This window comes from Bactrocera oleae, chromosome 5 (assembly GCF_042242935.1).
Source record: "Bactrocera oleae isolate idBacOlea1 chromosome 5, idBacOlea1, whole genome shotgun sequence".
NCBI classification, from domain to species: Eukaryota; Metazoa; Arthropoda; class Insecta; order Diptera; family Tephritidae; genus Bactrocera; species Bactrocera oleae.
Window position 1 is genome coordinate 41,946,370 of NC_091539.1, and position 11,867 is coordinate 41,958,236.

Genomic DNA, 11,867 nt, shown 5'->3' on the forward strand with positions numbered 1-11,867 from the left:
TATTTTTGTTGCTTTTATGCCTCAAAAAACAAGAATAAAAAAAGGTCTGCATTTGTTTTTATGATATGTTTATAAAAATGAACACTTTTACTTTTCCTGTCATGTTCCGTAGAAGTTTTTCTTATTAACCCACCAATATAGTCCCCATTACTGTATACTGGCCTTGGTAACGGCTCTCAAATTCACTTATATCTTGATGGCAGTGTTTTCCTTCTTCTTCCAAATAAGCTACCATATTATCTTTAAATTTATCTAAATGAGAATATAACATATGCATCTTTAGAGACAATCCGATGTTGGAGAACTTCGTAATCATGTGAGTGATCAACTCCCCTTATTTGGCAGCTCTTTGGATTCCAAGGAAACCATACACTACTGTCTAGAAACTGTTCCAGGCATAATTTTTTTTATTCGAGAGCCTACAAAGATTCCAGCTATTATTTTCGCCTCTGAAAGCTTTGGAAAAAAATTCTTCAAATATTGAAAAAAAAAATAAAAAACCAGGTTTCTTCCAAATTCTCGGCACCGCAAAGTTCATTGCTCTTTTTCCACCTCGGTACCAGCCCACAATAAACCGTAGCTTATTATAACCTAATTAATATTATCATAATAGCTAATAATTATTATAAAAAAAGACGAAATCAACTTACCTTCCAGAATATATCGGCAAAAGTTACATGCCACATGTGGAGCCCAGTTTCCGTCCTGATTTTTAACAGGTAGCTTGATAAACCTTAAATTTTTACTTAAATAATACTCTTCGTCTCATTTATAACTTCTCGACATTTTGTACTCAATCCCATGCTCAAAACAATTTTTTTTCTTGACATATGTAATACTAAATAATAAAAAAAAAAATTTAAAATTAATAATACATTTTAATACAAAAAGGGTTAAAATATTGCAATCTCCCTCTATATTCAAAAATTTCTAATTATTCTGCAGAGAAGACACTTTATCATAATATCCAGTGTCGACTATTAACTTTACCTTCTCTACAACTTCCATAAAAATTATGTTTTATATAATTCTCACAAAATATTCAGTATGCTATTATTTTGCTCGTCATTATACATGCTCACATCCTTCATCCGCAATCCAGTTAAGATAGGTAATTGAAAATGACAACACCGGCGCTGGATGTACGTGGAATTTATTGCATTTTAATGGCATTTTCACTGCAATCAGCTATGCATGTAGTGGTATATGGCTAATAAAACCTTTGGGCAGCTCTTCAGATGCATACATGGTAAATGAGGGCCAACTGTAATGAACTTCAGAAATGTCTTGTTGTTTAAGGTAAATCAATTTTTCGAAATATTTATGTGTATACAAAAATACTACTACAATAATAAGTCTGAAATACAAAAATATCATTTAACAGTAAAATAAGGTTTATGGCAAAGTCAAGGTCCACAAATATGCCCGTTTAATTAAAGTTTTCAAAATACTCTTCAATTTATTAATAGTGACCAAATAATGTTGAGGTAACGTAAACCCGACTGTTATGATCAATGGTTCGTTAGTCGAAAGCATCAGTCAAGAAGCAAACGAGAAACTCGATTGGCGACTGCTCTGATAAGTAAATACTACTGGGCTGATATGGTTTAATAATTGGTTTAGTAAAAAAAAATCCTTTATTTTTGCATTAAATTGAAAGTTTTGATTAGCAAAGTTGGAATAATCCGACTTAGGTCAAATATGAACAGTTTTGTACGATAACTTGACTGTTTTGAAGGTAATTTCATATGGTCACACTCATAAAAACCCTCCTCACCTTATTGGTGAGGTCGATTTTCATAAGCTTCTCTTGAGGCGAATTTTTCACCGGCAAAATCATTCGCCATAGAGCCATAGACAGGAGTAGATAGTAATCACTTCGCGCTAGGTTCAAACTACATATAATGTGGATGCATAAGAACTTACCGGCCGAGCTCCTACAGATTTTTGGAACTCACTATCAATTTGAGTAACCTGGCGTTTCGCTGATAGAACACAATTCCTATTGGCTAAAGCTGACCGCTTCTGGGCGATTGCTTCCTTCAGACGGTCCAATTATTTAGAGTGCAGGTAAGACTTAAGAGTTTAGAGTTAGATGCACACCACATAATAGGTGTTTCCGTGCCAATCCCGCAAAAAGCATAGCAAAACCTTTCTAACCGTCAATCCTGGCTTGACCACCATTTGCGCCAGGACCACGACCATTTTCACTTAACGTTTCGTAATTTTTCATCTTCAGTAATCATCTGCTTTAAGAATGGATTGATTTTATTTCGATCTTATGCAATGTTTAACTCCTAGGCAATCAAAACAGTGCTCTTATGACGGTCGGACCTTTCTTGCGTTTTTACCTTTATCGAAGAAAAACTGTAAAATATGACATATCCCTTGGCCAGTCTCTATTTTTGACACATGCTCAAGCAATACTAAGTCAATTATTTATAAAACTGTCTGAGAAGTTTTGCTTTCACACACGATTGATTCAGATTACTAAAGCCATATATTGCAGAAATAATCAATTTCTTTTTACTGCTCATATTAACTGTACACTTGAACTGTTAAATATTACAGAACTTATTTACATTATATTTCTATATTACAGCACTTGTTTTCATGTTCTCTATATCGCCTAAGAGTAAAATAGATTTGCCCACAATATCAGAATTTTGGGCACATATACATTATAAATATTAATATTTGTGAAGGTCAGATGATTGGGAGCTTAAACCTTCACAGTTTATCATTGATATAAGATCCCAGATTAATGTTGTTCATCATGCTTGTTTTCCTTACAGTAGGAACCAATGTTTTGTTACAGATCATATGAGATTAATATGTATTAGAGTCTTATCCCAATAAGTGTGCTAATAAAAATCAAAAATCTAGAGAAACGTGAAAGTGTTCTCAAAAAATTAAAAAAATTTAATTTCGCTGTCAGCGTTAACAGGAGAAATCTATTATTTAACTAATGAACTTTGATTTTGTAATTTTATACGATTCAACATCAAGTTATGTAGTAGCATTCATACTTTGTCCGAGGCACGTTTGTATTATTGCTGCAATTGCCGCATTTTTTCATATTTCGTCGTAAGGATTTTATACAACATTTTTCGGGAACATTTTGAACATAAAAATGTTAGGAGTATTCACATCGAACATGTTAACATGTCTGGTAATTCGTTAGTTGATACTACGTTAAAACACATTACTGTGAACATACTTTTAGCTCTATCACGGTAGTTTGCTCTATTTTGTTCCAAAACAGCTGATTCAATTTTATTAAACACTTTAGAAAAATTCGTCAAAAATTATTTTGTAGCGAGCAGCAAATTTATATATTATCAATAAATCAAATGAACTTTTTAGGCTACGAAAAAGTAACATCAAACAACTGTCACACTGGTACTTCCTTACTCGGTACAACGGTAATCTGTCATTTTTACAAAAATAAAAAAAATAAAAAATAAAAATACTCAATAACGACGTAACGAATTATTAAAGCTGGTGTGAATACCCCTATTAAAAATTATTTGTACTTTAGGCTCATGGAGGAAAATAATTCTTACTATTTAAATTGGAAAGTTTTGTTTTCAAGTAAAATCAAATAACAACTTCACAGTTGTTGTTTCGTAAGGCGCCGCTAAGATTTTAGCATTCACTCTGACCACCATTAACTTTTAAAAACGTGTAAGAGTCTAAACGTAGGCAAACGTATGACGCCACTCTATTAAGGACATACATATATGTAAATCACTAGGATATAGTCTTTAAAGGAGTTATTCAATTAGTTCTATCTGCACGCTACCTACAAATAAGCTTTGCTCTAGCAACACCCAACGATTATATTTGGCCAATATCGTAAATTCAGCAAATTGGCTACTCTTTTCAGAGTCAGCCGCATGCCAAAAACAAACAAGTATCTAAAGAATTTCGTAACACACATAAACTGCGGACACATGGTCAAAGTTTTGCCAATTATGGCAACGGTAAGAACACTCGACGAGTCGACGAAGCGACAATTCGATTGTGATAAATTGCAAAATTCTGACAGTTGCTTTGTATGTATGTGTTGCCGTTGGTGTTGTTGCTGTAGCCGATTTTTTGTTATATACTTTTCGATACTTTTCATGTATTGTAACAACAATAACAATAAAACAGAAAGATGCTTGAACCAAAAAAAAACTACAACGAAAACAATAAGAAGACAAAGAAGCCGAAGAAGAAGAGCGTGGTTGGTGAAACGAAATAAAATTTTGTGTCAATGACATTTGTGTATCGTAAACAAATTAAATGCTTGTCAACAAAAATTTTCCAACTTTGCTACGTAGGCAATATACGAGCAGGCAGCAGCGATAGCGACAGCAACACAAAAACTTTTGCCATCGACGATTTCGTGTCTTGTTAGTATTTGTAGCAGTTGCCACTCGTTTATTGTATTTACAGCTATTCAAGCCGTTTTCAAAATGTCGCTTTCTATGTTTGGATGTGTGTATTTGTGTGCCACAAACGGTGTTGTCGGCTTTTGTTGGCGTTTGTTGCACAGAGTTCGATCTTCTGACAGCCAAGCTGCGCTTTGAGCCAAGACACAAGAGTTCAAATGCTTGACTCTGCTTATTTCATGCAACAAACAAACTCGTATGTATGTTCATGTGTGTGTGGGTCAGTGCAAATATGGGAAAAGTTATTTGCGCACACTTGTATGAGCTAACATCAATAAACTTTCTTTTACGCATTTTTATATAAAATATTTCTTCTATTTTTTGTGTGTCTTGTTAGTTTGTATGTGTCGTATTGTAGTAAAATCATGTTGGTGTAGGTGTTTGACAAAGTTGTGAAGTATTTCTCACTTTGCTAGAGCTCTTTCACTTATATTACCTTGTTATTTAGTTTCGATGAGCTCAACAACAACATATTATAGGTCAATTAGATGAGCGAGCAATGAACAGTCAGTGTGAGTTGAAAAGGAAACATATAAACTACGGAAAGAGCATGAAACGAAGACTGCAATAGACTTTTGGAATTGTAATTTACATAGAACACCCAAGCATAGAACTTTTAACTTGACACATGTGCCCAAAAATAATTAGAATGTATTAAAGCATCCCAATATAGACAAAATTTTTCAAGGTCTTTCATTTTCTCTGTATAAATTTCATTTGATTTAAGAAAGTAGTCTATTTTCAACATATATTTTCCATGAAGTGCTCAAAAATCAAGCGATTCGAAAACTCTTTATATCAATTTGTTCAGCAGTGCCTATAAATATAGGTTGGCAAACGATTTTTTAATCAGTACTGAGTATACCATAAGCGTATGTAACCAACGTCAAGGCACGCAGGTAGACAGTATCTACTAGTTTCTAATGACGCTCAAACTTGCTATAAGTTGTGATTGATTCACGATTAAAAGGCAATGTAAGATCTATCTAGAGAGGAAGATTTATCATGAACCATTCTCTTCATAACTACTAAATGAATACTTTTAGCACCTAAAACTCGACTTGTTAATATTGTAATTCTCCTTAAACGAATCAGGTGCCTAACTTTAAGAATAAACAGACAATCGTATGCCTTATATTTCTGCCTTATACTACTACAGGGGTGCTTTATGTATGAATTCTATATTGTAGTAAGTCTTTTAATTCTAGACACAATTCTGATCATACATAAGAATAACTGGATATGATGCTAAGATTCTATTATATTAAACTTGGTATGAATTGGTATGAACCTTGCTAAAGCCTAGAACTACTATTTAGGGAGCTATCAAAACGTCAACTTACTTCTGTTCTTACTTATGCTGAGCAACAGAAAAGTCTCTCTGAGTATATTGCACAATCCGGTTGTAGCAGCAAGTATTGGGCGCATTTATTTCATTGCTCTTCTTTGTCCGATCGTTTTGGATACATAAGTAAGAAAAATACTCAAGTAAGCATGCGGTGTACTCTTTGTTGCGGTGCATCGCAGCAGTTCTCTGGTATGTAGATATGTTTTGTAAACAATGGGGATCCGAAACATTTTGTTAAACAGTAATAAACAGATTTATTATTAGAATATTTATATTAGACTTAGAAATAATACACAAGCTGATCGCATATAGTAATATGTACATGGCTTTATTTATGTACACCTGATTTTTTTCTTTAAAGTTAACCTTATGTATAGAAATATATAAATGAATGGTTCTATTCAAAAAAAAATTATTAAAAATTAATTATTTGTCGTTTAACAAAAAAATAGTAAGTCCATATATGTGCTAAGAATACTCTAAAAAAATCAATAACCGTTATCAATAAGCAACGCTCAGAAATCTAAATCACAAGAAAAAATCAAAACTTAAATAAAAAGAGCATTACTCTTGCTCTGTTAATAAAAGTAAAAATACTTTAAGATCGCCACAAGTCTGTGCAAATAAAAACAAGAGTGTGTAAAATAAATACAAATACTACGAAACAGCACTTACGCGAGATGCTCAGTTGCTTCTCTCCTCACATTTCTATGAGTAGATATTTGCACAACATACATGTGTATGAGTGTGTGTGTCCACCGCCACTGCTTTCGAAACAAGTATATTTTGAGTAAAAGTCTGGTTATTGCACTATAATACCTGGTATATGTTCGGTTAGTAATAAGTTTTAGGTCCAATAACTCATAAGCTGTTACTCTTCAAAATAATAGTGAACAAATTCGGGAAAATATGAATAGCAACATGAAAAGGAAGTCTTTCTATTGTTTTAAAAATTGAACACTCTTTATCCTTAAGCCCATTTTGCTGTTAATATATGTGTGAGATGTCTTTTATAAAATTATCCAGCTCCTTTAGATTCTATATTTAAGACTATGAACAGTTTATAGTTTTCTCCGCTCTAGTTCGATGTGGATTGTTTTTTTAACTTTTTTCTTATGATTTCTTTTTTTTTTGCGGCTTTTATCTTTAGCAGTAATTTTCTAAAATAGTTATTCTCATCAAATTTACTCACTGTTATTCACGAAACTCTCTCGATATGTTTCATCCATACATTTTTGCCTTTTCTTAATAATTTTAGCTAATTTTTAGTATAATAGTCTACCGTTATTTAGTTGTGCTGATATTTGAAGTTTTTCAACAGTATTAATAAATGCGATTTTCTTTGTTTAAATTATAAATTTTACATACTTTTTATAATATCCTTCTTCTTAAAAAAAAAATTTTTTTGTTTACCTAACATCCATATTATCATTTAAACAACAATCAAAGTGTAAAAGACGAAGCTTATTTATTTACATAAACTCACAAAATTCAGTTACAACCTTAGCTAAACAAACTTCAAGCAAATGCTGCATCTTCCGGGCATACGCCGCAGATTATTTGAAATTCAATATGCTTTGCGTTAACCTTTACTTAACTACTTTCGTAAAATCTAATTCAATACAACAACATTTTAAGTAGCCAAGTAAACAAGATTAAGAACAACTCTTCAACTTAACCCTATTTAAGATAAACAACAACAAAAGCGAGGAGATTACCGGAAGTATTGCGTAAGTAATCCTTTCAGGAACGGCAAATAGTTAACCGCTATTTAACCTAAAATAATTTTCAATCAACATTGAAATTACACAACGTAATACATGCCGGCATGCGGCATTCGACACGCTCATCAACCTTAACACTTTTGCTTAGCCTTTCCTATACTTTTATTTACTGATGATTTCCTTATTATTTTCGATACATGTTTTGCTCGCCTACAACAACAGCAACAAACACATTCGAATATTGTGAGCAGCAGACATTGAATACAATACACGCAAACACACACACATACATACATACAATTACATACATATAAATATTACTACTACTACGAAGTAAGTTCGAAATTATCCCGGTGCTACGGCGTCATGAAGGTATGTGAGAGAGGTGTCGGCGAAGCAGACGAAGTGTAGTTGCGAGCGATGGCGTAGCTAACTTTTACTTATTTTGTTTGAAACTTTTGGAATTTTTAATTAGTGCCAATAACAGCAGTGCAGGATGGAGGAGTGTGCGAAATCGATGATTCGTCCGTACATCAGTGCGTATGAGTAACTATTTGCTTGTGGCCATCAATGGAAAGTATCAAAGCGAGCTCAGCAGTGGGTTTCATTTAATTCACACTCTTTTATATTTATTTCTTATACCATATCGTTTGCTTGAATTTTTTATTTTTTTTTTTTGTGGGTTGTAATGTCGGAGTTGATTTAAATTGAATTCTACGAAGTTCGTTGTTTGACACCTGTAAGTTGGTCCACAGCACTTAACACTTCGCGCCACTTTATCGACCTTAAGCTGGACGAATTGTTGACCTTTCAAAATGTTTGCGACAACATTGTTGCCAACTGTTTGGGAATTCACTTTACATATGCGCATGTGATAGAGTATTCATGGGTGTTTGTAAATATATTTTAAATGTATTTGTTTGTTTGTACATGTCTGCTTTAATTTGCAAGCGACAACTACAACTTTCGTTATTTACAATGTAAATATGAAATGTACATACAGATATGCATATATTAGGGTGATGCCTATATTTTTTTTCCAAAATTTAAATAACTTAGCAATTAAAAAATATGGCAAAGATATCACATCAAATACTAGCACTTAATTCCCATCGTTCAGTTTGTATGGCAACTATACGCTATAGTTATGCGATCTGAACAATTTCTTGGGAGGTTTCAAAATTTGTCAATTGAAGAAGTTCGCGTATATACAGACAGGCGGACCGACGGCTACCTGGCTTAATCGACTCAACAATTCATGCTGAGCAATTATGTACATATTTTATAGGGTCTCCGACATTTTCTCCTAGGTGTTAGAAACTTCGTGGGAAACTTAACACACCCTTGTTAGGGTATAGAAATGGACCTGTGAAGGGTATTGTAGCTGTAGAAAATTCAACTTTCTTTTACTTAAGAAACCCGGTTTTTTTTAGATATTGTCCTTAGGTTTGGTTTTAAGACTGATCACCTTAGCATGCTTAATTCAGTACTTTATGAAGCTATATAAGAACTACTGCGGTATGATATTGTCTCTTGACAAAGCGCCTTGAACATATCGCAAATCTGCTTAAGTGTTTTATTTTTATTACCGCTATTTCACCTGGATGTCTGAAAATGTTAAATTCGAGGCATTTTAGACTTGATCTGAAAAAGGCGGGACATGCCAGAAGGAAATGTTGAGATACGCACCTCGGTATCCGGTAGAATTTTCCATCTTATCGCATGTATCCCAATTGAGCAGTGTCCAGTTCGAATTCCATTAACTTTGGAAAGGCAAACTTTGCTGAGAGCGAGGAGTTCACTTGACCTCTTACGATTTACCCTGAGCTAGAAAAACTGCTTGCTTATTATTATCAAATAACCAAATTAAACTCATAAATTTGACAGTGTAAGCGACTATGGCTCCTTTTAAGGCTAGCCATTCCATATTTGACTCTTAGTTACTAGCTCCCTTATCCTATACTCCGACTGCCCTATTTTGACAGCGTCAGTTATTGAGCCTTCAACATTATAACAACCATTGTGATGGACAATTTTCCACCCCACGATTACTTCTGTGGAATACTGAAACCGACGTTTAACATAACTCTCTCATTCTATATAAAATCTAATAAAGAATTACTTCACACATGTTAATTTCTCGTCAGGAAATTTTTCGTTCACCCTAAAGCCTGCGGTTTTGCTCACACAAAATTATCGCTCGGTTAACAGTTGAAACCACATAACACAAAATGAGATAGCAAACAATAATAAAATTTAAAAACAGAAAATAAGTTTTAAGGTTAACTCATATCAGCTAAAAATAAAGTAGGAGGCGAAAAAATTACTTAACGTCTGGACGATGGTCTTAGATAAATTAAGGGAATAACCATGTCATTGAAATTAAACTCCTAAGTCATGCACGAAGTCTTCTACTATTTGAAACAACCATAAATTCGCATTTACATCACAATTTTAGTAGACCTTGAACTTTTAGGTCCATTTTTTGGCCAGTTTTGTGTCAGTAGCGGCTCAAAATTTTAAAAGGCTCATGTAATATGATCTGAATGTCAAGAACAAATATAACTGCAACAAGCTCAAAGCTTTCATTTTATTAATTTATTCAAAGTATTTTATAGGTTATGTTACTGATTGGTAAAAACTCTTCGGAGTTCGTAGGGAAAGCTATTTGTAATGTCATATTTTATCAGTTTTAGAATCTATTTCTACTTTTACTTTTTACTTTTTACTATTTAAATTAAATTTTTCTGTATTCAACACTCACTAAATTTCCTACTGGAAACACCCCTACTCCCGAAATTTACTACGCAAATGTTGAATACTAAACAACTATTTTACTTTCTTAATGCTTTATTTCACTTTTGGGAAATGCAAATGTTTGTTTTTGTACTCCCATAATGTTATTTCGCCAACATTTAACATGCATTCCCGCTCTCACTCTCTCTCTCGCAAAAACTTCGTTTGACCAAACAACTTTTATTGCATTTGTAAACTCATGATTTCATTATCACTCTTTGCACAACTCATACACTAACCGCATACTCGCTCCCTTTCTTGTCTCTCTCTTGCAGTCCCGACGTCTACATACTCACCATCACCCAAATGCTGCAATACATGACCGATCCTAAAGAGTTGCGTGACGTCAACACCATCGAATCGTGGAAGTGCGACAAGAGTGTTGCTGTTGCACCGAAACCATGCAACATCTGGAATACCTGCGCGCTACCCTTCAAGATACCCGAACAGAATTTGACGGACACACGCTACATGGAGACTTGCCGCGAATGCCCCAATGTCTATCCATGGTTGGGTGATGCTGGCGGCACTGGCATTTCGGGACGTGACAATTACATTTTCTCTGGGCCAGCGAGCGCCGGCGAGGATGGCGATGATGCTGGCGGCGAGGAGGAGAAATAAGCGCAATGAAGGGTAACTATTGTAGCGGTGCGCTGTGAAGTTGTAAAGGTGCGCTAAGCTAGTGTAAGCTGTTAGCAAAAAAGTTTCAAGGGTCAGGTGACAAGTGTCAACTGACAGCTGCTGTCAACTGTCAACTGCCAACTAAGTGTGAAGTGTTTTGTGTTTACATTTTCAGTTTTACGCTCGGTTTTTGTTATCTCTTATATACCTTACATATATATTTAATTCAAATTCAATTATCTTTTTTATTTTGTTTTGGAGCCATTTACAAAATGTGCCAATTAATGTTTACAATTTTGCTTTTCTTTATCAATTGTACAACTGCACAGCCATTTACCTTTTTGTTTTGTTCCCTGTGGAATTGTTAATTATTTTTGCTCAAATTGTTTTCAATTTTTTTATTGCACTTTCAAAATACTCACAGTTCTTCTAGCTGTTTTAGTGTTTAAGCCATGAAATCGTGTCAATCGTAGACGTTAAGCAAATATAAATAAAATTGATTTTTATGAAGTGAAAAAGGTTTTCTTAAATTACAAAGTTTAAGTGCTTTTTATGGTAAGTATTTTGTTATACCTCTCCCTGGCGACATTCAAAAGCACAATTTACCGTTAAGCAAAACACACAACAAAGTTAATTACATGAACAATTTTCAAAACACCGAAAACCGTTACATTTAAGAGAAACCAATTGCTGCTCAGACCCTAAAATATTAGAGTTAGATATGTGCGTAAATATATGCTATCAAAATGATCAGAAAGACGAGATAAAGTTATTTCACGATATCAGAGTGTCCGTTCAACGCATCAAATGAGTCAAAATATAGATATCTTGCTCTCTACATAACATCTTCCTCTTGTGTTCTAGATGAGACGGATTTATGTAAAAAATCGGATGGACTTCTCCCATGAAAGCTTGCATAAATAACATACAAATTGTATT

General features: G+C 33.8%; 1 protein-coding gene across 2 annotated transcripts in view; it reads left to right on the forward strand.

Annotated features, from left to right (window-relative positions):
• Cda4 (chitin deacetylase Cda4) overlaps nt 1-11,446 on the forward strand; it is a 135,520-nt gene extending 124,074 nt beyond the window's left edge. For both annotated transcript variants that reach the window (XM_070110451.1, XM_070110450.1), the window contains exon 8: nt 10,583-11,446. In XM_070110451.1, coding sequence (XP_069966552.1) covers nt 10,583-10,928 — 346 coding nt within the window. In that variant the 3' untranslated portion in view covers nt 10,929-11,446. The remainder of the gene's footprint in view (nt 1-10,582) is intronic.
• The last annotated feature ends 421 nt before the right edge of the window (nt 11,447-11,867 follow it).